Below are 24,166 nucleotides of genomic sequence, written 5' to 3'. Positions count from 1 at the left end.
AATGCGAAGTAAAAAAAAATAAACACGTACCTTGGTTCCAGGCAAACATTTTTATAATTTATTTAATTTTTAAGGCACATGGAGTTTAAGTAGATCATTTTTAGCATCTAACAAAGTTATCACTAGTTACAAATGGTAGCCAATCCATTTACCAAGTTTAACCCTAACGTCACAAACTTAGTCTTAAAAATCAGACCCCTAAACAGATGTGAAACGTGTACAACAGTGAGACGTGGTAGACGCTAGGACGTTCTCCTACTTTCTCTTACGTTTTTCACTAAATCCCACAACAGGTGTGTGAACACATTTTATTCTTTCAACTGACTTTCCAGTAGCGCTGACGTGTCCTTTGTTTTAACGAGCGTGTTTGCATGACCCAGACACCACGGCTGGAGAAGAGGGATCCTGGAAGGCTGGCGGCGCCTGAGGAGGGTCCACCAGCCTCCTGCTCTTTCTTCCAGGCCTTGTGGCGGAGCCCGGCCACCGGGCCCCCACGCCGCTGCTGGGAGAGGCTGGCTACGGGGGCGGTGGAGGGGAAGCCACAGACACGCCACAGCGCTCTCTGAGTCGACAGTTTCCACTTCCTCCCCAACGGGACCATGTACCAGAGCTGCCCAAAAGTGGTCCCCGTGGATGGAATCTCTCTGGATTTTCCCATCCTGACCCCGAAACGCCACAACAAAGGGCAGAAAAGCAAGACCCAGGGCAGCCCCCCAGGACATCATTGCGGAAGAAGTGTAGCCTGGGGTCTCAGAGAGAGCGGCCGTCTGAGGGACCAAGGCGGGCTTGGGTCACCTGTCAGCCCAGGGCAGGGAGAGTCCCCCGTGAGAGGGGAGGCTGGAAGGGAGGACGCGGACAGGCTCTCCTCCGCGGCCCCCACCCCCAGCACCAGAGACAACAGCATCACCGAGGCGGTGACCAGGAGGAGGAGGGACCGTCCACAGCTTCTGGCCCCTGCCAGTCTCCACAATTCTCCACCCATGAAACCAATCACAAGCATCCTCTCCGGCTCTGCAGTCCCCCCGTCTGCCTGCTTGTGCCAGGTCCCCTTGGATGGCCACCGGGGCATGACCAAGAGGTCCGTCCCCTCCCCGGCCCTTTCAGATAAAGCAGTGCAAGGCCACATAGGAAGGAAGCTGTGCGAGAGAGTAGGAGGGAGACGCTGTGGGCGTGGCGGCTGTTCACGTCAGTTATCCGTGGTTGTCTAAGTGCAGTGACCTTCCAGGCGAGACTGTTTTCTCCTGTCTTTCTACTCTCTGACATGGCGTTCAGCTGTTAAAATAGGCACGTGGTATTTTGTGATTACAGAACCGTATTTTCATTCTGGAAAAAAAAAAAATTAAAATCCTATTGTAGAGGAGGAAGATAAGCTAAACGTGATTCTGAGGACTCCCAGGAACAGACAATTGTTTTTCAATTAGAGGAGGACTTGAACCCAAGCCTAATTTGCTTTAAAACTTAAACTGCAAAACACGTGCCCTAAATTTCACGGATTACAGCATTAGTGAATGTGAAAGACGACAATGAAAATAAGCTGGACAATCGGCGTGCGCAACTGTCGCCGCTGGTCCTGGGCAGAGGCATGAGGAGTGGACAGTGTGCAAGATCTCGAGCAGCGGGCATTGCGTGGGCCCGCCCACGATGAGGCACTGTTGAAACGTGAGCATCTCTGGCAGAGGGTGGGTATTGTGGGGAAACACAAAGAACATCCTTTTCACAGTCTGGCTCGTACCACGGAGGAGTCAGACAGAGACCCTCAGCGTCACTTCATCCTCTTCGCCACGTCCGAGTAGGCGCGCTCAATCTCCTGGTCGGCCGGACATGTGTGGGTGAACTCGTCTCTGGCGTAGGCATTGTTCAAGTACCTCCAGAGGCCGCTCATTTCGGAGGGGAACTCGAAATCTCGGTATCTCTTGGCCACGATCTGAAAATGAAGAGGCAATCATCAGAGAAGGGAAAGCCCACCCCAGTCGACGAGACAGTCTCCGCGCTGAGGCGTGTGCTGCGTTCTCTGGGCCAGGTCCTGTGCCATCCCTCAGGCCTCGGGCTACCCCGAGTGCGCTGTGACGGAGCACGGGGCGCCCTGGGGATGGGAACAGTTATAAAGGGGCCGGGCTCGAACCAGCGGCTCCTCGCCGTGCTGCCCGCCGTTTCTCCCGGGCGGGCCTGGTGAGCCGCGGCCGACGCTGCCCTGGGCGCCAGGCGGTGAGCTTCCCCTGGCATTTCTGGCAGTTTTCTTTCTCTGTGTCTTGTGCTGCTGGGTGACCGGGCACCGAAGATTCAGAGCAGGTCTTCAGTTTTGCCTGCGCTCAGATCATGGGGAAGCCCACACCTCACCCCGGGAAACCCTGCCTGTCTGTGTTCCGTCGTCCTGCGTCTGTGCGGTTGTTCCACGGCATCTGCCGTGTGCACAGGACAGATCCAGGAGCCAAATGGACGCACATCCCCACCCCCAGGAAAGAGTAAGGACAGGAGCCCTGGCTGGTGTGGCTCAGCGGGTTGGGAGCAGGGCTGCAAAGCAAAGGGTCGCTGGTTCGATTCCCAGTCAGGGCACATGCCTGGGTTGCGGACCAGGTCCCCAGCGGGCGGTGCATGAGAGGAAACCACACATTGATGTTCCAGTCCCTCTTTCTCCTTCCCTCTCTAAAAAAAGTAAATAAAAAATAGACAGGAAAACAGTAAATATCACGGTCAACACAACCATGAGGTGTGTTTCCTTGGGCTGAAGGGGTGCCGTTAGGGAATGAGCTACAAAGGAGGGTGTATGCTGTTGAGGACTCATCAATTCCATAGGCCTGCCTCAGCAAAGTGCCCCAAGCCGGGTGGCTGAAGCAACAGAAATTTGTTCTCTCACAGCCCTGGTGGAGAGAAGTCCCAGATCAAGGTGCTCGCGGGTCCGGAAGGCTTGACGGGGGACTGATTCCGACCCCTCTCTAGCCTCTGGTAGCTTCCCGCCTTGTGACGGCTAACTTCCCCCTCCACGTGGTGCTTCCGCTGCATTTGTGTCTCTGTGCCCACGTTTTCCGTTTATAATCGCATTGGATTGGGGCCCACCCTTCTCCAGTGTAACCTCAACATGGTCTTCACGAGTTACATCTGCGAGCCCGTTTCCCAGGAAGGTCACGCCCGAGGCCGTGCGCGTTAGGACTCCACCACGTGGCCTTGGCAGGGGACACAGTTCATGCCCTAACAGGGACCCAGGGCTACAGGAACCAGTCCGCTTTGCTGCCTCCTATGTCGCTGGTTCTGGAATGTCTGAAGCGATGTGGCCTTAACCGAAAATTAGACAATGTTTGGGACTCATTCCTACGGTTCAGGAGGCCAGCAGCCACCGACGCGGTGTGGCACCAGGACAGGACCCTGTGACTTTGAGGGAGCCTCCTACTGTTTAATATCTTCCACTTGACTTCAACCTTACTGATATGAATATTAAGAGTTCTGCTTGGCCTTTGCTTGCATTTGCCTGATTTAGCTTTGCCATCTTTTTTTTTTTTTTTTACACCTCAGAGAAAATCTATAATGTGTGTGACTCTTACAGATGTAAAATTGATTTTGCATTATATTTTCTGAATTAATACTTTGTTGTTCTTCTTTCTGCCTATATTTGTGTGTGGTTCCCTTCTGATGATCCAGAAGGTTCCTGGTCTGTTTTAACCTTTCCAGTTGTTCCCTGTATAACCTGAAATAACAGGGATTTTCTATTTCTCGATTTACCAACCTCAGATGGCATCTCTCTGCTCCTGCTCGTGCGAAATGGGGGAATTAGGGTAACGACACCTCTTCCCACCGCCTCCCCGTCCAAATGCCCCTTCCAAGTTCATCTGCCACAACAGCCAAGTCTCCTGCGTCCCGGCTCTGCCCGGCGCCGGCCACTCCCACCGACGGGCGGCCGCGGTTCTGGTTTCAGGTTGAAGTAGGTCTTAGTTTCTCAGCCATCCTTTCGCATCACACAGCTTCTCTGTTTTTAGATTCTTACTTTGATAATGATTTTAGTATTTCATCAGAGAGCAATTTTATCTTTTAAATTGGCTCAGCTCAGGAGCGCTTGCTTTATCGAGATCAGAAGTCTAGATAAAAACAATTTACCTAGCTATAAAATTCTGACGTCACAGCTCCTCCCCCTTAATTCTCTGCAAAGACGGAGCCACCTTCCTGTTTTCCAATGTGGCCGCGGGGACCCAGGAGGCCAGTCTGAGGTTCCTCCCTGTGTAGGTGGCTCTGCTCCTTATTTAATTTATCAGCAGCAGCAGCAGGAGTATGGCTGCTGCCGTTGTTGTTCTTGTCTGGATGCCAAAAGGGTCCTTTTCTCATCCTCCGGTTTCGATACTTCACCAAAGATGTCACAGCGTGTTGATGTGCTGGGGCTCCGGTCCTCTAACCGTGGGGTGTGGTGGGAACGGAAGGGCCGGGGCTTCTTTCCTGAACAGGGATCGCCCCGGAGCCCCCCTTTCTCCTCGTTGCCGGCCCGGCCTCTGGGGCCCGACCGCGAACGCCAGGGCCTCTCTGGCCTCCTGGGCCGCCTCCGCGCGCATCGCTTCCTCAGGCCCGCCCTCCCCACCGACTCATTTCTGCAACGTCGTCTTTGACGTCTTGTTACTTCCAATGTAACGTTTCTTTCCACAGTTATTTCATTTGTCTTCAAGTTTCCCTCTTCAGCTCTGCCAGCCTGATTTTCAGCTTCTTTGTGATATTTTTTTTTTTGACGTCTGGTGTCGTGTCTTTGAGTTTTTTCTCGAAAGACCCATGTACGCTTTCATTTCTTGGAGGCTGTAGAGAAGTATCCGTGTGGAATGTTCTTAAAGCTACTGGAGCAACGCTCCCTCAGATATGAGTTCCCAACTGCCTCTTCCTCTGGTTTCCTTCCTCTTTATCCTCCTCCCCCTCCCGCTTTGATCCTGTCCACCCACAGGGAGGTCCCACTTGGATTCCTTCTGCTTATTAATCATCTTTTAAGAAGGAAGATTTATTGCACCTACTATTTGCTTAAAAATAGGACCAAGGGCTCTGACTGGTGTTGGCTCAGTTGGTCGGCATGTCAACCCAGAACCAAAAGGTTGAGGATTCAGTTCTCAGCCAGGGTACATGCCTAGGTTGTGGGTTCAGTTCCTGGCCCAGGCAAGCACATTCCCGGTCCAGCAAGTATGGGAAGGCAACCGACTGACGCTTCGTTCTTGCGCCAATGTTTCTCTCTTTCCCTTCCTCTCTCTCTAAAAGCAATGAAAAAATGTCCTCAGGTGAGGAAAACTCAATAGGGCCAAGGGAGTGAGCAGGGGCAGCTGGCCGGCCAATTTGGGTATTCACCACCAACAGTCTCACCGAGCACTGCTTGCCACCCTGCCCAGGGCCAGGGTGCGGATAGGGTCAGGGTGTCAGCGTCGGGCTCCGGGTTAGGCGTCCTCTACTCTGCGGCTCCCAGACTAGGCAGGATGCCCCCATGGCTAAGAACGAAGCGTGGACCCTTGGCGGTCTCTCCTGAGTGGTTCACGGCTTGTTTCTCATCTCTGCTCAGCCGCCACAAAGCAAAATGCCACTTCCCCTCCCTGTTCCTTCGGATGAGGGGACAGCGACAGGATGCAAAGATGGGACCACTGTGGGGCTCCTCCTTCAACTCTGTCTCCCCAGGGACCTCAGCCCCCACGAGGCCTGCGCAGGGATGTTCTCCGCGTCTCTCGTGGCCGCTCCGTGCCCTGGTCCTCAGGTGGACCGGCCGGGGCTGGCCTCTCAGGGCCTTGTGCTGACTTCCAGAGCCGGCTGAGCCTTGCTGACGCATCAGACAAGCGTGCCGTGTCCCTGCGGCGCCGGGCGAATGGCTCAGCCTTTGAGCTGGCGGTCTGTCCTGTCAGGTTTCACGAAAGGCAAAGCTCTGCTTTTTCCGCGTTGTCTTCACTGGGTTTCAGGAAGGCGAATAAATCATAGATGCCCTCACCTTCTCATCTTCTCCCATAAATTGCTTCACACGGGTTCTCGTTTCCTTTCAGAGATGCCCCCTCCTGGAAGATTATTAAGCTGTTTGTTACTTTGAGCGCTAAATGGCTTTGAAGAGTTTGCTATTAGGTCTTCGATCGGAGCCATGCACTGCTTCATTTTATTCTGAACGCTTTGTTTACACTGAAATGTAAAACTTTTTATAGGAGCTGAACAAGTGGCAGTTGCCGCCACGATGAGAATACATTCACTAAAGGGACTCACCCAAAACACAACTGCACGAATATCTCACTGCAAAGTGGCTCCCGGATTTCCCCTCTCAACCATCACCAATGCAGCAGGTTTCAGGGGTTAATATTCTTCCTTCCTTCCTTCCTTTCTTTCTTTCTAAAGATTTTATGTATTTATTTTTAGTGAAGGGGAAGGAAGGGAGAAAGAGAGGGAGAACCATCCATGTGTGGTTGCCTCTCACGCACCCCCTACTGGGAACCTGGCCCACAACCCAGGCCTGTGCCCTGACTGGGAACTGAACTGATGACTCTTTGGTTCTCAGGCCGGCGCGCAACCCACTGAGCCACACCAGCCAGGGTGGTTAATATGCTTTCATTAAATTTTAGGTGTCAAGACACTGGCAGCGTTATTTATATTGTTGTTATAATATTATAAAGTTATTTATAATGGTCTTTTCAAAACATTCACTTGCAGGATCAGCAATATCTTTAGGGATAGAATTTCAAATTGGTACCTTCGGGCACAACAGGGAAGAGAGAAGAAAGAAAAGAACAAAAGGATTGGGGGGTGGGGCCGGGGGGAAGCAGCAATGCAGGCAGAGAAAGGCAGGGAGCGACGTGGAGTGACCTGGGTGGCCGGCGGCCCACAGGAGCCTCAGTGCCCAGGGTGTGCAAACCTACAGTGTAAATTTCAAAAATGCCCATTAAATATGCATCTTGTATTTCCCTGTATCTTCTCTCCCATCTCCCATCCTCCTACACCAAGGACCTAGCTCCGGACGGGGTGGGATTTGAATAATAAAGATGCCCCAGCACAAGACTTGGGCTTCCTCTTGAGGCATCAGAGGCGACTGAGGGCCAAGGGTATGGTACTAGGGACAATGACAATAGCAACAGCTGTGAGTGACAGAGGCCGGGCACCCCAAGCGACAGCCATCACTGAGGACTCGGTGTGGGACCACCTGCCACAGTCGCAGGCTCACCCCAGGAGCTCTGACGCAGTGGGTGGGCCAGGGGCTGGGTCGAGCGATGTACGTTTCTAAAAAGCTCCCCGAACAATTCTTACGCCTTCTCTTGTTGAGGAAGTGCCGTGCAAGGGGGTCTTTTAAGTCCTCGTAACACACGACCCGTGCCTTTCGTTTCGTGTTCAGCTCTCTGGGGAGACAGGACGCCAGATCCCATGGAGACCCAGCCACAGAGCTGCCACGCGCCCGGCTGGGGCTTTGTCGGCCCTGACCATCACCAGCCGTGGGCTGCGCGCCCCTTTAATCCTCGCGGATTCCGCGCCTCACATCCAGGCCCGGAGTGTCGGACGCGCTCCCTCAAGGGCGGTCACGGCGCTTTGCTTCTGGCCGCGGGGACAAGACCCGGGGGAGCGCGGTGAGGGCGGCGGGCCAAGAGCCAGGTGCCCAGGAGGACGTCTAAGGCCGCCTGAGACCAGCCGCGTTCCTGCACCCTGGGGTTGGGCCGCCTCCCACAGAAGCAGGCCAGACTTTGCATGTTTCAGATGGTGTTCGTTGCCCGTCAAAACAAAACAAAATAAAACAAAGCCCCATTAAGGAGCAGCGCACCTTAATAATGTGGAGCTTGGGCAGGAGGTTGCAGTCCGCCAGCGTGAGCTCGTCCCCGTCCAGAAACTTCCGCCCAGAAACCGTGACCTCCTCCACGCTGCCGGCATCGACCTCGTCGGGCAGGGGGCTGTTTAGGTAACTGTCCAGCTTCTTCAGGGCCTTCAGCAGGTTCTTCTCATGAACTGACCGGAAAGGCGAACGGGGATGGGGAGGGGCCGCGTGAGCGAGCACCACCGTCCTCAGGCAATAGCTCTGCTGCCCACCCTACCCGGTGAATTTGTTCCTTCAAAGCCCTTTAGGGAATCCCTACCGTGATGCGGCCCAGCAGCATTGACATTTAAATGATTCTCATGGGGCGGCTGGGACTGCCTGGTGACGATTCTGTCACCATAAAAAAATTGCTTCTGGGCTTCCGACCCCCTAGAAGGAGCACTTCAGTCTTGAAATCCATGTGCAGCTTTGAAGTTGCAGGCACGCCCTCCTTGTTGCTATGCCAGGGCCCTCCCCGCCGGGAAACGGGACAGAACCCCCGCAGGGTCCCCCCTGAAACCGCTGCAGCCCGCGCGGAGGGCCGTGGGGAAGCGGAGGCCGGGAAGGCGGAGGTACTCACTCTCGCTGGCATCCTTGTTGGTGTTTTTTATAAATGCTGAGAATTTGGCGAACACGTCGTTTCCTGCAGAGTTAGATTCAGGGTGCTGGGTCGCCAGCTTAGGGTGCCTTGAAAAATTCAAAATTGGACAGTCACAGACGAGCGGTGTTTGAGTTAGAATAACACGGCAGGAGGGCATGTCTTTGTCTGAGCGGGTACAAAAACGAAGGCTTTCCCTTGAACGTTTGCCTAATCTTTTTTTTTTTTAAATCTGCAAGGCTCAGAGCCACACAGCTGAGGGAGTAAAGGTCTAGGCTGGTGGTTCTCACCCTGAGCACAAGGCTCACCCAGCCTCCCTTCCTGTTACAGTGAAGGTGATGGACTAGAAGGTTCTGTTCCAGGCCGAGACACCGCATCCCAACACACACTCCTTCCTTCCAGCCGAGTGCCTAAGATGTGGCCCACCCACACGGCATCAACCAACCCCTCCCCCCACCTCCTGCCGTCAAACCCCACTTGCCACACCGCAGGTTCAGAGCAAAGAAATCTGGGCCACCTTCCCTGGAGGCTTCTAATCGTGCCCCGTGTTTTCTGTGGCGCAGGGGTGCGTTTAGGCAGTGCCTGCCACGGCCGCAAAAAACGACGCACACGCAGCCTAGAGCTTCACAGCCGCCTGTGAGGCGGGGAGTGCGACAGCCAGGCCGTGGGGCTGGGCTGTGAGGCCTACCTGGGGGGGGCCAGTTTCTCCTCCAGGAACTCCTCGATCTTGTTGACATCCGTCTTCACCTCCCCATCGAAAGTCATGAAAGGAGGGTTCGTTCCGGGAGCCAGGTTCTGCAGGTCTGCGGGTTTCCTGCGGCGGGGACCAGGGACGGCTTTTGTCAGCAGCCACCAGTGTTTGGATTCATTTCCAAGACATAGCTGTGTCCTCCCAACTTGAGAGAAAGAGCCCTTGAGAGCTTCAAAGGACACTGTGCCCTTATGGAATGTCTTACGAGCCATGACAGTGTGGCCCCTTCTCTGGACACGGAGGTGGAAAGGTTAACTTGCCTCAGAATTACCAGCCAGGGCTGGTGCTCCGACAGGCTGACCAGTAACTGGGCAGCAGGTTCCCTGGGGCGCCCCCAGCTCCTGCTCCTTCGCTCTTGCAGTGACTGCTCAGCCCACACTCAGCATGGGCACAGGGTCCTGACCGAGGATCGCCACCCCCGCGAGGACGCCAGCGTCTTGGTGCGCGCGTGTGTCATTAAGTAGTTCTTTCCATAATGCAGAAACCTTGTCTTACCTTTTCAGGTCCACCGTTGTCACATTAAATATAACGCCCTTCAGCCAGAGAATCATGAAGAGACGCTGAGAAAACGGGCAGTTTCCGATACTCTCTCCATCACAGCCAGCCTGCGGGTGGAGAAAAGAAACGAGGTCGGAGTGAGTGCCACACTCAGCGATGCCAGACGCCGCAGGGCGCGCGCCCAAGACCGCTGTACGTTTTTGTTCGTGGGCGCGGTACTGAAAATATCCTTCCGCGGCCACATCACTCGGCCTCTGCGCCGGGGTGGGGGTGGGGGCGGGGGCAGAGGGGGCGGAGCAGGCACCCTTTCCCAGGCTACTTCCTGCGCACGGGCCCTCTGAGCCGCAGTTCTCAGCAGGACACGGTGCTAAGAGCAACTCCCTTTGTTATCAAGGACAGAGAAGAACGGCACCCTCGGCCGTCACCCTCTGGCTCTCGATCCTCTGCCGAAGCCGCAGGCCTCCCTTTCCTGAATGATGGTGTCTAAACCCGGCCCAGCACACTCCGCCAGCGAGGCGGCGTCCCTCCGTGTCCGGTGTGCTCGGCTCCGGAGCGGGGCCGCGGGACGGTGCGCGTTCGGAGATCCCTGGACACCATCCGACTTTCACGTCCCCTCCTCGGATTCGTGGGGTGCAGAGAGATGGGGCACCACTGCACTTGGGAGGCAGACTCTTACACAGTTGGCGCCGAGGGTGGAAGTTAATGAAATGATTCCCCTCTGGTAACAAAGCAGGTTGCACGCACATGCGCGTCCCCGTGCACAGGCACTGAACAAGCGCGCATCCCGCGGAGGAGACGCGGAAACCACGTGGTGGTGCCGGCGCTGACAACCGCCGTCCCGAATCGCGCCATCCTTGTCCGTGGCCCTCACGCCACGCAGCTCTGGAAGGCCGTGGGGCCAAGAAAAATGCTGCTGGGAGGGCAGGGAGGGGCCTCGGACGTGCCCTTCGCCCCGCCAGGGGTCAGCAGACACCACCAGCCGTGTTTGATCCAGGAAGTCCACTTACGCCCCATGTCATTAAACTAACAAAGCGAGAAAAGAGCACCCTATGTAGGACCTGAGTAACAGAAGGACACCAAGCAGGAAGTGACGCGCTGTTCAGGGGGCGGGGGATGGGGTGGTTGAGAAAAGCAGCCCCGGGAAAGACAGACAGTGTAAGGAGGGCTTCGGAGACAGGCCGCCTGGCGCAGCGCTCTTGAGTCTCCAGGAGAGGTTGCTGGGGGCCCGACGTCCCACAAGTAAAGATGAGGAGAGACCCGCAGCCCGGTGTTAAAAAGGCACCACAGCCTCGCCACAGAAAGGGAAGGGAAGTGGCCAGAGCGCACATGAAAGGCCTTACCATCGTTAGCCAGTCGGGCAGCGCAGATGAAGCCACAGAGAATGCTGCCGCGCGCGCACCGGAGCGGCTACCGCGAAAGCGCCCGGCAGTGCCGCAGGTGCACAAGAACGCAGAGCGACCACGCCTTCCTTCATCGCCGGTGAGAATGACAACGGGCGCAACTAGTTTGGGAGCCTGTTGGCATTCTCTCCCGAAAGCCCGGTGTGCGTTCAGCCAATGCCCCAGCAACGACTCCACTGGCAACAGAAAGGAGTGCGCGCGGGCGCCGAAGGCACATGGAGGAGCGTTCTTAGCAGCCTTAGTACAGCATCCAAAACCTGGCAGCCACCCCGGTTCCATCGGGAGCAGAACGAACAAATCGGCTGCAGGGCAGCCTGCGGCAGGCCACTGTCCCACCGCGGAACAGGACTGGCGCTCACATGAGCAACAGTGCGGATGGATCTCCCGTCCGGGGCGACGCCAGGCTCCGAGGATCCTGCACAGCTCAGCGCAGGTGAAGTTCGCACCCAGGCGACCGTCTCCAACCACTTCCGCGCGATGTAGATCAGAGCCGCAGGCGCCCCGGCAGGTGACAGGCGCCCGGGCAGGTGACAGGCGCCAGTGACAGGTGCAGGGCAGGTGCGTGCTGGTCTGGGACAGGAGGGAGCCCTTTCTGGTGGTGGACATGTCCCCTTTCTTGATCTGGGGGGTGGCTACAGGTGTATATTCACAAAGTCTTAAGGTTTGGGTATTTGAGTGCATGTTGTACTTAAAAAAGAAAAAGTAAAAATATTAATGCAAGAGACTACAAACGTTGGGATCCAGTAGGTGTTGTAGGGGACCCAGGACTCTGAATGCTTGATAAGCCTCCCAAGGCGATGCGATGCAGGGGGCCCATGGACGTAATGGGGGGACTTCATACACATGAAGAAGCACCAACGCACCTAGGTGGCTGGATTCAGAGTCCCCCAAACTCTGGGTGCTTGTGTCACACACTTCCCCCGCCTCGGGCTCTCCCTTCCTGCCTCCAGCACTCAGTGGCCAGCCCACCAGGCAGGGGGAGAGGCTGAGAATCCCACCGCCCACCCCACCCCCCAGCTGGAGTCTGTGCAGTTGCTGAAAGCCCGAGGGGTGGCGAATAGGCCTACGGCCCCCCTGCCCCTGGGCCCTGAGACGGCCCCCCTGCCACCTGAGGCCCTTCCCACCTGGGGTCCCACCCCTGCGCGGCCATTCTGAAGGAGTCCCCATTCTGGAGTGAGAAGCAGCACAGAGCTGTCTGTAAAGGTCCCCGCAGCTTGGGGCTCTTAAACCAGGCTGTTTCCTCGCCTAGGGCAGGTTGGGGCAGACTCGGGCCGAGGAAGGGGGCAGGGCGCTGGGGCGCAGGGACACAAAGGCGCATACTTGGGCCTGCCCTGACTCGTTCCACAGCTTCCAAGCCTCCTCTTTTTTTCTGAGTTACACTGAGCCCGGGAAGGCGTGGGAGAAGCCCTGCTGAGCGGGCTCCTGTTTCCTCTTCCTCTTCCCGCTTGTCTCTGTAACCCCGGGGACCCTGGTACAACCGATCCTCCACAGGACAGACCCCCGCGAGCCCTGCCGGGTGCCTGCGTGCAGCTGACCGTGACAGTGGCTCGGGGTGTGGGAGGGACGGCCTTCCCACAGCAAGCTGCTTTCTCCGCCTCCGTCTCTTCAATAGCCGCTGTTCTCCCCTGCGCTTGCTCTTGCCATTTCCTGCCTCCCAGCAGCTGCGTCTTTAGGACAAATGAAGAGGGTGGGAGCGATACCTTCTTAAAAAGTAAAAACAGCCTTGGTCACCTGACTCTAAAACCTTAGACTTCTTAGCAGGCTCCTTGCAGAACTGCAGCGGGGACCAAGCACGTGGCCGGAGGGTGGCACAATGGTCCCCCGGGCCATAACACACACAGCTTAGAAGACAGGGATGGAAGCTGCGATGGCACCGCCCCCCCCCACACCCCCGCCCCAAACACATGGCCTGGAAACGGAATTGTTGCCATGCAGCACGGCCGGTGGACTGAGGCTCTCACACTTTCTAGAAGAATCAGGCAGCTGCCCGGCCGCTGATAACACCACACTTACATACGCTGTGCTGCCTCATCTGAAATTGCTCTCCATTTTTTTTTCTGTCTTATCTGTTGTAAAGGGGGGAGTTACAGGAACACAGTGGGAGTGATGGGGACGCCTGGCTGCCTAATTTTATTACTTTAATTGCTTCAGTGCTGGGGTGTGACCACAGCGAGAAAGCGGGACGTGCCCTCCGGAGCCCATTACTGGCCAGCCCCGGAGAGCGTGCCCACGTCCCTGCACCCAAGCACCGGCCCCCACGGCGGGACAGAGGCACGCACAGTAGGCGCGGGGAGCTGACAGGGTGGCCACAGTAGGCATGCTCCCTCCCCCGCCCCCCCCTTTCTTCTCCATGGCTGGTAACGCTCAGGGCTAATTCCTCTGCGGAGCATCTGTCAGCAGACTTCTGAGCCTCGGGGGAAATTCTGCCTGCGCGCCTTTCTGATAAAATCAAGCCCTTGGAGGTCAGTGTCTGTTTCCAGTGAGAACCCAGGCACTCAGACGCCCAGAACTGCTGTCTGTCTTTCAAATTCAGCTGGTGGGAGTGCGAGCGGGGCCAGTTCTCAACAGGAAAACGCGGAGGCCCCTGAGAAATGGGCCGGGAAATTCCGTTCGCCACCGGGACCCTCTGCGGCATCCGAGCTGGGTGGCAGCCCAGCGGGGCCGTGCCTTCCCCGTCTCCCCGTGCACAGCCCTGAGGCCCAGGGGCGAGGCCAGAGGGGGCCACAGAGGCCTTCGCCTGGGCCCTCATTCAGTCGGAGCCCCTCCCACCTGCTCTGCACGCTCAGCTCCATTCAGAACTTTTTTTCCACTTTCCTCCCCTGTTGTCTCAGGCACAGGGCTCTGCCAGGATGGGCTGGAGTCACACGGGAGGGGCAGCTCTCACGGCCTCTCCTTCCAGGCAGGGCCCCTGGCGCCCTGGCCGAGACCTGTCCACCTCTGGGAGAGACACTCTTGGTGGCTTCTCACCCCGCACCCTCTCCTCCCCTCAGAGCAGGCCACACACGCACCACCTTGACCTCTCACCTTCTTGGTTCTACCTTCTTTCTAGAACGTTCTATGTGGGCCTACGTGGTAAACACATTCTGTAAAGTAAGCACTTTTCTTTGCCCAAATGGCATGAAAATCAATTTGCGGGGGTGGGGGCGACAGTGGAGAGAAAATAAAGGAGAGGCAAGAAGCTGGGAATATTCTAATTGCCCCTTTCAGACTGGCCTCCAGTTAAGGGGAAAGAAGTGCGCGCTGAGTGCAGGGAAGCAGGCGTTCCAGGCCCGGCGGGAGCCAGGAGGGGCCACGGGCAGCCAGCCCGGCTGGCTCCGGCACAGGGACCTGGAGGAAGTCGGTGAGTACAGAGGGCCCGCTTCCGTCCCGGTGTTCCGCGGGGACAAAGCTGCGTGAAAACAGTAGCTGGCCAGGGAGGGCGCAGGGCAGAGGCAGAGCAGGATGTGGGCGGCCCAAGCAGCCCCCTCTGAGAACAATGTGGACCCGAGGACGGGCCAGGCCTCTGCTGGCCGCCGGCCCAGCGGAAGGCTGGGCACAGCGCAGCCGGGGCGAGCGTCCAAGCCAGCCCCGTGGGAGATGACGCGCTCCCTGCTCCCCCGACATGTTTCCCTGAAGGCTCCCCGTGTCCTCGCTGCGGACGCAGCGGCCTCGCCGGCCCCGGGAGCAGCCGTCGGGCACGTGTGTCGTGGCCGGCGCTGTGGCACGGCCGCGTCTGAACAGTGGCCCTCCCGGGCTCTGTAGGGCCTTACCCTGGCCTCGGCCGCAGAGGCCGCGTCCCCTCCCCGGCAGGCAATTCTATCGCACGTGCAACTGACTCCAGAGTTTGAGGAACACCCTTGGTGGCACGTGAGGACCCGAGGGTCATCCACCACCAGCAGGTGGCCTGTGGGACAGCTGTGCTCCTAACAGGACCTGTGGAGCAGGGGCAGTTGGCCGTGGCACCCAGCCGGCACCGGGGGCCCTGCACGGGGCTGTCCCTGGGAGCAGGCCGGGCCGGAAATGGCGCCCCGCCCCAGCCAGCGGGCCTGACCCAGGCAGGCGGGGGCGCTGCCACTGGGGCTTTTCTCGTTCCGGGGGGAGCACGCGCGAGAGGCGGGACCTCTTGAACGCTGGGAACCGCAGTGTCCGGGGCCAGGGCCCGGCGTCACTCACCAGGGGCTCCCCCGGGCCCCGGCCGCGGCCCCGGCCCCTGGGGGACACCGCGAAGTGACGGGGACTCCACGCCAGTGGCTCCCGTGCGCCGCGAGCCTGGTCACTCCAGACAGCGCCGCGTGCCGGGCCCCTCCCGCTCTCCCGGGTCTGGCCCCAGGTCCACGGGCCTGCCCTTTCAGAGGCTCACGGGTTCTCAGTCCCAGGGGCTCAGGAGAGCGGCATCTCCTGGGAGGGGGGAGAACAGGTCGGGGGAAGGGGGAGGCGGAGAGGGAGAGAAGGCAAAGGGCCTGAGTCGTGGGCAGCAAAGCCTTCCCCCGGCCTCTTGGTCTCTCGGTTTGACTTAAAATGCAGTCTTTAAATAGATCTGAGACTTCCTGCTTTTGAATAATTCCGTAAGTTGAAAAAAAAAATAATTCTTTCCATTTGCCCGATAAGTTGAAGTTTCCACTTCCAAGCAGCGTCAGGTGTCTCTGGAGACGGGCAGGGCCCCGGGCGTCCCTCCAGCCCGGCTTCTCACTGACGGAGGGCGGGGCGCCGAGCAATCCGTCCGCCCTCCCTGAGCGCCCGCTCCTGCGCTTCGGAGACCGGGATGGCGATCCCGACGCCTCGCGGGCTCCCTGTGGTGGACGCGCGTCGGCTGGGCACCCTGTGCAGCAGAGACTATTGTCATTGTCACCCTCGACCCCCTCATCGCCGCTCCTCCCGACCCGCGCGCGCGCCCGAGCAGGCCGGCAGGGAGTTTAGGGCGCTCTTTCCCAAGGCTCAGTTCGTCTGATTTTCCAGCCAAGCCGTGGAGTGCCTCCGGGACCGCTGCTTATCCCTCCGCCAGAAGTAACGCCTCCAATTTCTACTCCAAGGGAGAATTAACCACCGAAGTCATTTTCTGAATTGCAAAAGCAAACGCATCTTCAGCCAGGAGGCACAGAGGCAGGGCCCTGGCCTGGCTTCAGTGTCTGGGAGTCACACAAGACTGGGGACAAAGGTCCAAAGGATGGGATGTCCAGAGGGCCCCGGGCCCCTAACCCAGGGCGGGGCTGACGACCCAAGGGAACTATTTTCTCGCAGGAGGTGACGCCAAAGGCCTCTGCTGGTCAAAGGCAAAGGCCGGTATCCTTCCTGACTTTGCAGGTGGCGCTAAGGGGACCTGGGCAGTCACCAGCTGTCTGCTGCCCCCTGTCCCGGGGGGGCGGGGCGCTCCATGAAGCAGGGAGAAGGGAACACGCCCTGTCGGGATCTGCGGTTCAACAACACGCCGATCCACGTGGAACTGCAGATCCACGTGAAGAAAGTTACTATAACAGACTAGGCGTGGGGGCCTAGCTCACCCCTTCATCGTCCCGCTGAATGATTTTGAAGGAAATGTTCTCCAAAACCAGGTGACTTTTCAAACCCAGAAACAGTGGACACTCATGGCTCGGATTTCAAGGAGGGTTCCAAGCAGTGACGGACGTCATGGGACCCGGTCCTCCCAGGCTCCCGTGCGATGGTCTGTTACGGGTCCCATTTCATAGATGAGAAAGCTGAGACGCAGAGGGACCGTGGAACCCACCCATAGCCGCACGCAGGGTCAGATGAACAGAGCCTCTCTGGCTCCCCCGCCTGGATCGGGTGATGGTCCCAGCCTCTGTCTGGGTCCTCAAGATGGAAAATGGGCTCTTTGCCCACCTTTACCTGAACGTCGGTCTGTCCCCAGCAGGCGCTTCCTCCTCGGACGTCACCTGCCCCGGTCTGAGGGCCCACGGCTCTCCCCCAGCACCTCCTGCTGGGTGTCTGTCTCGCATCTTCCCCGAATCCTGCTCCGGTGAACCCCGCTCGGAGGCCCTTCCCTTCGACCTCTGCGGGCCATTTCGTCCCACTCCCTGGAATGGGCTGGTCTCAGGCAGCGGGACTGGGCACGTGCCCAGCCTCTGACGCGGGCCTTTCTCCCTCCGCAGCAGCGTAAGGATCGCAGCGCCGCCGCTCAGCTCGGCGACACACAGGATGTCTTCTGACAGGGCGCTCGATGGTCGCCCTCCCTCCCTCATCTGCCTGTCAGTCCTTAGTCCGTCGTTCCTTCTGTCCTTCCTTCCTTCCCTCCTTTCTTCCTTTCCTCTCCACTTTCCAGTGTATGCCAGTCAAGCCAGGCATTCTCTCCAACTGCTGCTGTGCCCGTAACTGTCCCATGTCACTTCCCTAGAAAATCTTCGTCCCTACCCCCTCCCCAACACGGAGCTCCCGCGCCAGGCCTGGTGGCCGAGTCCCCTCGGAATCCCCATCTGCCGTCCAGGAAGGTCAGCGCTGCCTGGTTTAGCACCAAATCGTTGGCTAATTACTTCCTGTCGGTTACATTCCTTCAGGGCAGACCTCGGTCCAGAACGAGTGACTAACTGTTCCCTTCAGCACCGGTGACACGCTCATTTCGTCCCACTCCCCGGAGAGCACCCACGGCACAGGCCATCCCACCAAAGGCCGCCACAAAACTCTCACGGGCGCAACAGCGGTCCTTTAACAGGGCCGGGCCAGGCCCCTCCCTCCCCGGAGCAGTGAGTGGCACGGGCACATCCCTGATCGGTCAGATGGGGTCCTGCATGGCTGAGGACATGGGCCTGCCAGCTGCCTGGGCGCGGGAGCCCATGACTGGCCAAGGCTGCGCGTGGGGGACGAGGGGGAAATCGAGACAAGGCTGGGGAACGCCCAAGTCACTCGGAGACCCTAACGTGGGGCAGCCCGTGCCCTCCCGCCCGCGGGCCACCTGGGGAAAGACAGGCAGTTAAACTCAACTCAGGCGGCAGACGCCCCAGACCAGCAGCCAGGGTCTCCTCACTCTTAAGTCCCTAATCGCTCATGACAAAAGTCACAATTTCTCTCTGACTCTCCAGATCTCTTTCCCCAGGGACTGAAAAGCAGAGCAAGAGCCCTGCCCCACGTTCGAGCAGGAAAGCCTGCCGGTGTCCCCGAAGTCAGCAGCCGCCGGGGGACACGCCGGCCGGCCAGCGCCTGCCTCCCGGGCACTTAGGATCGAGGGGCCAGCGCCGGTGAGCGCTCCCCTGGAATTCACCTCCCACCTCTCCTTCCAAAAAGAAGGCAGAGAATTTGGAGCCTCTTCTCAAAGTAATTCCTGGAAGGCCTTCAGATCACAGATTCCGGTTCTGTCTTTGGCAAATGCCGTTACAGACAGGATGGCCGTTACGAAATGATGGTGGCGGCGATGATGACAGCAACTCTCTCTTGCACAGAGGTCGCTCTCCACTACTCCCTGTTGTGAACACTTTTCTGACGTTAACTTGGCGACCGCTCACAGCAGCCCTGTGTGACGCAGGGAGCACCGCTGTCTCCATTAATAGGGGGAAGCGACAGCACCTAAGGGGGGGTGGCTCGCCCCAGGCCACCGGCAGGATCTGAACCCGGGAGGCAGCTGGAGTCCTCCCCTTCAGCTCCCTGTGGCCACTGGCCTGTCCCAGTGGGGGGCCCTGGGCTCCGGGGGGCCCCTCCTCAGGGGAAATCTGTCGGTTTTACCACCCCCCCACCCCCCACCTTTCAGTACAGATCGGAGGTGGCTTGCAGGAATCCATAGTAACGGGAGAACATACTAGAAGCAGATGGAAAGTGCAAAGGACAAACAGGGGTTGGGACTGTAAACCGCAGGCTCTGAGTGCTGGGCGAGAGCAGGAGCAGAGGGGAGGAGACATCTGACAATCCCGAGGACAACTTTGGTGACCAGGTGGGTGGGAGCGTCGGACCTCGTGCTATGTCTTTGTTCCATCTGCAGGAGATGTTTGCTATGACTTCAGGTGACCGTGAGTGCAACGTTGAGCTCCATCCCCACACGGGGTCGGCTGCCTGCCTGCAGTGGCCGGAGAGTCCTGCGCAGCGTGCACCACAGCGGGCAGGCCCGCTCCTGCCTCCGGCAGAGCGGGCGAGGCCAAGCCCTCGGCACAGCCTGTCGGGTCTGCCCGGCCAGCACGCTCCGTGTCACGCGGCCCAGAGCTTGGGTCTGGGATTTGGTGAAGGCAGGTAAAACCAGAGGCCTGACCTTGGCCATGAGCTTTCAACAAAAGCACCCAGGGAGCACGGATCCCTAAGCCAGGACGTTTCCTGCTGCCGAAACATGGCTTCTCAGACTTGCTCTTCCCAGCTCAGACTCAGCGGGCATCGGCCAGAGGGACACACTCAGGGCAGCCGGGTCAAGGCCGCAGCTGGCTTTCCTGGTGCGTCTCCCCTGACCACAGCGCGTTCGGGCCACGGCCTGGGGGGACAGCGACCAAATGCGGAAGGAAAACAAGCTCTGAGTAACGGGGCACAGCCAGGGCCCCCCAAAGGGTATTTGTAACGGGGTCCAGAGATTGGGGTGTCCAAGAAAAATATATTCTCCCCACCCCAGGGCGGGCCGCCATGGGGGATGGGAGCCTTGAGCAGGGCTACTGAGAGTCATTTTGCATGTCAATAACAGGATGTCTTCGTTCCTCCTTTGCAAAGAGGGTTGTTTTGCCTATCAGGGAAGCTAATCAGGAAGGTTAAAAAAGACAATACAGATTGTAACTGGGAGAGAAAGAGGGGAGACAGGGGGCTGCAGGAGAGACAAAGGGACACAGACTCTGGGGACCTGTGAAGACCACGCGGGAAGAAAGAGGGGAGAAAGGACTCTTGCTCGTGGGCCAGGAGAAGGTGCCACACGGTTATGGATTAAGAGCTGGAGATCGCGGCGACAGGGTGGATGGCGCTGAGACCCGCGAGAGGCCTGCCGAGCGGAGCCCCGGACTCCTGTTCTTTTCCTCCTGAAGGACGGTGCCCCCGACGGGCCTGACTGGCCTGACTGGGCAAAGGGGGGAAGGCTGGATGGTGTGGGTGCTGGTGGTTGTTTTAAAGGGATTTTGAGGTTTAAGGGCAACATTTAGCCATTCATCAAACCTGTATAACTTTTGAATAAATAGTTCCTTTCCTTTTCACCAAACTGCCATTCAGAGCCCTAATTCCAAGGGCGGCGGGCAAAGGACCCACACCCGAGGGGTCCCAGGGAAGGAGGGTGTCGTTGTTTTGGTAACAGCATCTGGGCATCACCCTCCACGGGTCCATTTGTTCGGTCACACTGAGACTATTGACTGGTGCAGGCGCCCAACAATGGCCCCCAAAGATGACCACATCCCACCACGCTACCTGCGGAGGCCTCCTAACATGGGACACAGGGCGGTGCAGACGCGGTCAAGATTCTGATTTGGGCCCGGTCTGATCACACGCATCCTTAAAAGTGAGAACCGTGCCCTGCTGAGGTCAGGGAAGACTTGACAAGGGGACAGTGGTTGACGATGGACTTCAGAGATGGAGGAGGGAGCCACAAGCCAGGGAATGCAGGCGACCTCTAGAAGCTGGACAGGCAAGCGTATGGATGCTTCCCTGGAGCCCCCAGAAGGAGAGGGAGGCCTGCTGATGCCCTACGGTCCGCCCAGTGAGATCCATGTCAAGCCTCTGACCAACACAACTCCACGACAATAAATGTGAGCTGTTTTTCTCTATCACGTTTTGTGGTGATTCTTACTCTTTTGCTGTTGGCGCCCCCTAGTGGCCTTGAGATGCACACACAGGCTTACCACCACTTTTACCGCATCTGTCCCCAAGCAGGTTCTAATGGAAAATGTCACGAGTCAGTTTTTAGCCCCTACCAGAGATAAAACCTTCCCAGTTTGCCCAGAACCTGGGTTTCCTGCAACCTAGGATTTTCAGTTTTAAATCAAGGACGTCCTGGGAAGACTAAGGCACGTTGGTCTCCATACCCCTGACTCCCCACTGAGACCCCAGGGGACCAGTCAAAGAGGACATCATCTTTCGGTCCTGGGCACTCACTCACAGAGCCCCAGACGCTCTTGGGCCCTGGGCCCTGTGGCTTTAAAACTGCATCTTGCGAGTTGCGATCAGCAGGGGAAGTGCAGGCCTTGGCCATGGCAGGCAATGAGCAATGGAAGGCTCGTGAGTTACTTCTCAGAGCAATGGCTTTCAGAGCAATGAGCGAGGAAGGGCGGGGGGAGGTACGGGGCAGGGGGATGTGGAGACCATGGGAAAGAGAGTCTAGTTCTCGCCAAAACTGTTCACATTCAGCCTCCTCAATTTGTTCAGAATTCTCTAGTTCTTTTGCAAAATTCTTTAGAAACAGGTAGCTTCCTAAAAAATTAAAAAGGCACCTTCTTTCTATTTTTCCTTGAAGTGTTCATAAGTTTTAAGGAGGCCGAAGGCCTGGAACTTCCTGCTTAATGAAGAAGAAAGTCTAGTGTCTTGAAGACAATGGGGCTGGTTTCAGTGACCGACGTGTGAAAGTTCTGTGGGTTGGGGTGGGAGGGTGCAGGGGCTGGTATTTCTACAACACTTTTTGCTCAAACCAAAACTAGTCAGTTCATCCGAAGTATCTTAAAGGTTACTCGGGGCATTCTAAAGAGAGAGGGTTTAGGACCAGTGTGGATTTAGAACGCTTCAATACTGAAAGATGGCAGAAATCAGAGACTCTGTCCGACTTTTCAGAGGGAAGGCAGGAACCACCGGTATGGTATGACACGAAGGACCCGCCTGTCTGAAGTGCCGTCACCAGCCTCCGTGGAAGCCTGGCTCTCCGAGGACTGTCCAGGAAACGACCACAGTCTGTCAAGGTACGTGGAGTTGTGATGCATGTCTCCCCAGGGCCAACTCAGGAGAGTCCCAGCAGCCTCTCGCCTTCCCACAATTGGCCCGTTTCCTCACATACGACATGAAAGGGTCATTTTGGTGCCTGTTTCTACAGCTTTCTACAGGTGTTGGATGAAGTAGCAAAGCCAGATGAACACACGTGTCTTATTTTATTGAAGTTCATTTTGCCAATGTATACCTGTCAGGTCTCTTTCCAGAAAAGTCAAGGCACTTTTGAGAACCTGTATGAATTACTACAGCTGGCCACTATAGCTATGAAAGATATTCAAAATCTAAAATTAAATCCAGAAGACCCAAAACAGCCAGAGCAATCTTAAGAACAAAGCAGAAGGCATCACGCTCCCTTATTCCAAACTATATTACAAAGCTATAGTAACCAAAACAGTATAATATTGGCGTAAAAACAGGAGCATAAATCAAGTGAACAGAATAGAGAGCCCAGAAATAAATGCACAAATATGCGGGCAATTAATTACAACAAAAGAGCCAGGAATAGACAATAATGAGGAAAGGACAGTCTCTTCAATAAATGATGTTGGGAAAACGGGACAATCATGTTCAACAGAATGAAACTGGACCACCATCTACACTGTACCCAAAAGTTAACTCAAAAACGATCACACTTGAATATAAGATCTCAAACCACAAAAATCCTAGAAAACGCAGGCGGTAAGTTCCTTGGTCTCAGTCATGGTGATGACATTTTTGGATTTGACACCAAAGACTAAGGAAACCAAAGCAAAAGTAAACAAATAGGACTGCATGAAACTAAAAAACTTCTCCACAGCATAGGAGACCATCGACAAAATGGAAAGGCAATGTACTAATGGGAGAAGAGATTTACAAATCCAGTATCTGATAAAGGGTTAATATCCAAAATATTTGAAGAACTCATACAACATAGTAGCACCCAAAAAATTCAATTAAAAAATTAGCAAGGGATCGGAATAGATATTTTCCAAAGATGGACAGATGGCCAACATGTACATGAAAAGATGCTCAACATAACCAACCATCAGGGAAATGCAAATCAAAACCACAATGAGCTATCATCTCACACCCATTAGACTAGTTATTATCAAAAACACAAGGGATAGCAAGTGCTGGTTAAAATGTAGAGAAGTGGAAACGCTTGTGCCCTGTTGGTGGGAATGTAAATTGGTGCAGCCACTATGGAAAACTGTATGAAGTTTCCCTTAAACATTAAAAATAGAACTACTGAGGACTACCATATGATCTAGCAATTCCACTTCTGGGTATTTATCTGAAAAAAAAAACCTAACTTAAAAGATATATGCACCCCCATGTTTGTTTCAACATTATTTCTAACAGGCAAAAACATGGAAACAACCTCAGGGTCCATCAACGGATGGGTGTATATATAGAGGAATATTACCCAGCCACGAAAAAGGAAATCTTGCCATTTGCAACAACTTGGATAGACCTTGAAACATTATAAGTGAAGTCAATCAGAAAGAGAAAGGCAGACCCCTTGTCTTTCACTTCTATGTGGAATCTAAAAACAAAAACAAGAACACAAGTTTAGAGATACAGAGAGCGGTCGCTGGTTGCCGGAGGCAGAGGTTGGGGGCTGGCGAGATGAGCAATGGGGGCAAAAGCGATGAGCTCCCCGGTATTCAGTCGGTCACGGCGCTATAACGCACAGCACGGTGGCTAGAGTTAATACTACTATACTGTGTATCTAAAAGTTGCGGAGAGAGTAAATCTTGAAGGTTCTCATCACAAAAAAATTAAAAATTCTGTACCTATGGATGGTGATGAGTGCTAACTGGACTTAATTGTGGTTATCATTTCGCAACATATATTTGCAGTATATACACATGAACACCAAGTCATTATGTGGTACATTTGAAACTGCTTTAATGTATGTCCATTTTACTTCAATAAAAATACATATAATAAATAAACAGATAGGCAAGCAAAACAGAATCACCTGGTGTGCTGATGAATAGCCTCGAGGGCAGACACTAAGGAGATCTGATTTTCTAAGTGGAAGTTTGTAACAGACCTCATGGGCAACGCGCTCATTAAAGACCTCAGGCTCCAGGACACACGGAACAGAGCTATTTCTGGCCCGCGAGGTCGCCCGCTCCTCCGGCGGTCACCTGAATGGAACTACTCCAAACGGCGCTGGCAATGGCAACCAGCACAGCCAGCAAATGAGCAGCTCCCAGCACGGGACCAAAACTTCCCATGAAGAGAGGTGGGTGCCCCATGCCAGGTGGGACCACAGGCGGTCGGCAGTGCAGCGGGCGAGTATTCTGCTTCAACGCACGCTTGGCGAACGTGGCCCTATATCTTCACACCGAAGGGGCCTCAGCTCCATCCATGTGCTCGCGGAC

The 24,166-nt window shown here is 56.1% G+C and overlaps 1 protein-coding gene across 1 annotated transcript in view; it reads right to left on the bottom strand.

Moving 5' to 3' along the window:
- Positions 1 to 1,762: 1,762 nt before the first annotated feature.
- Positions 1,763 to 24,166, bottom strand: part of CLIC6 (chloride intracellular channel 6) — a 38,487-nt gene continuing 16,083 nt past the window's right edge. Inside the window, exons 2-6 of the mRNA XM_054576041.1 lie at positions 9,601 to 9,710; positions 9,043 to 9,168; positions 8,337 to 8,443; positions 7,727 to 7,908; positions 1,763 to 1,924 (exon numbers count right to left, since the gene is read on the bottom strand). Coding sequence (XP_054432016.1) covers positions 1,763 to 1,924; positions 7,727 to 7,908; positions 8,337 to 8,443; positions 9,043 to 9,168; positions 9,601 to 9,710 — 687 coding nt within the window. The remainder of the gene's footprint in view (positions 1,925 to 7,726; positions 7,909 to 8,336; positions 8,444 to 9,042; positions 9,169 to 9,600; positions 9,711 to 24,166) is intronic.

Source organism: Pteronotus mesoamericanus, unplaced genomic scaffold (assembly GCF_021234165.1).
Source record: "Pteronotus mesoamericanus isolate MK-2021 breed Mesoamerican mustached bat unplaced genomic scaffold, CSHL_Meso_final contig_116, whole genome shotgun sequence".
NCBI lineage: Eukaryota > Metazoa > Chordata > Mammalia > Chiroptera > Mormoopidae > Pteronotus > Pteronotus mesoamericanus.
The sequence above is the reverse complement of the archived record's forward strand: the minus strand, read 5'-3'. Positions and strand labels throughout refer to the sequence as shown.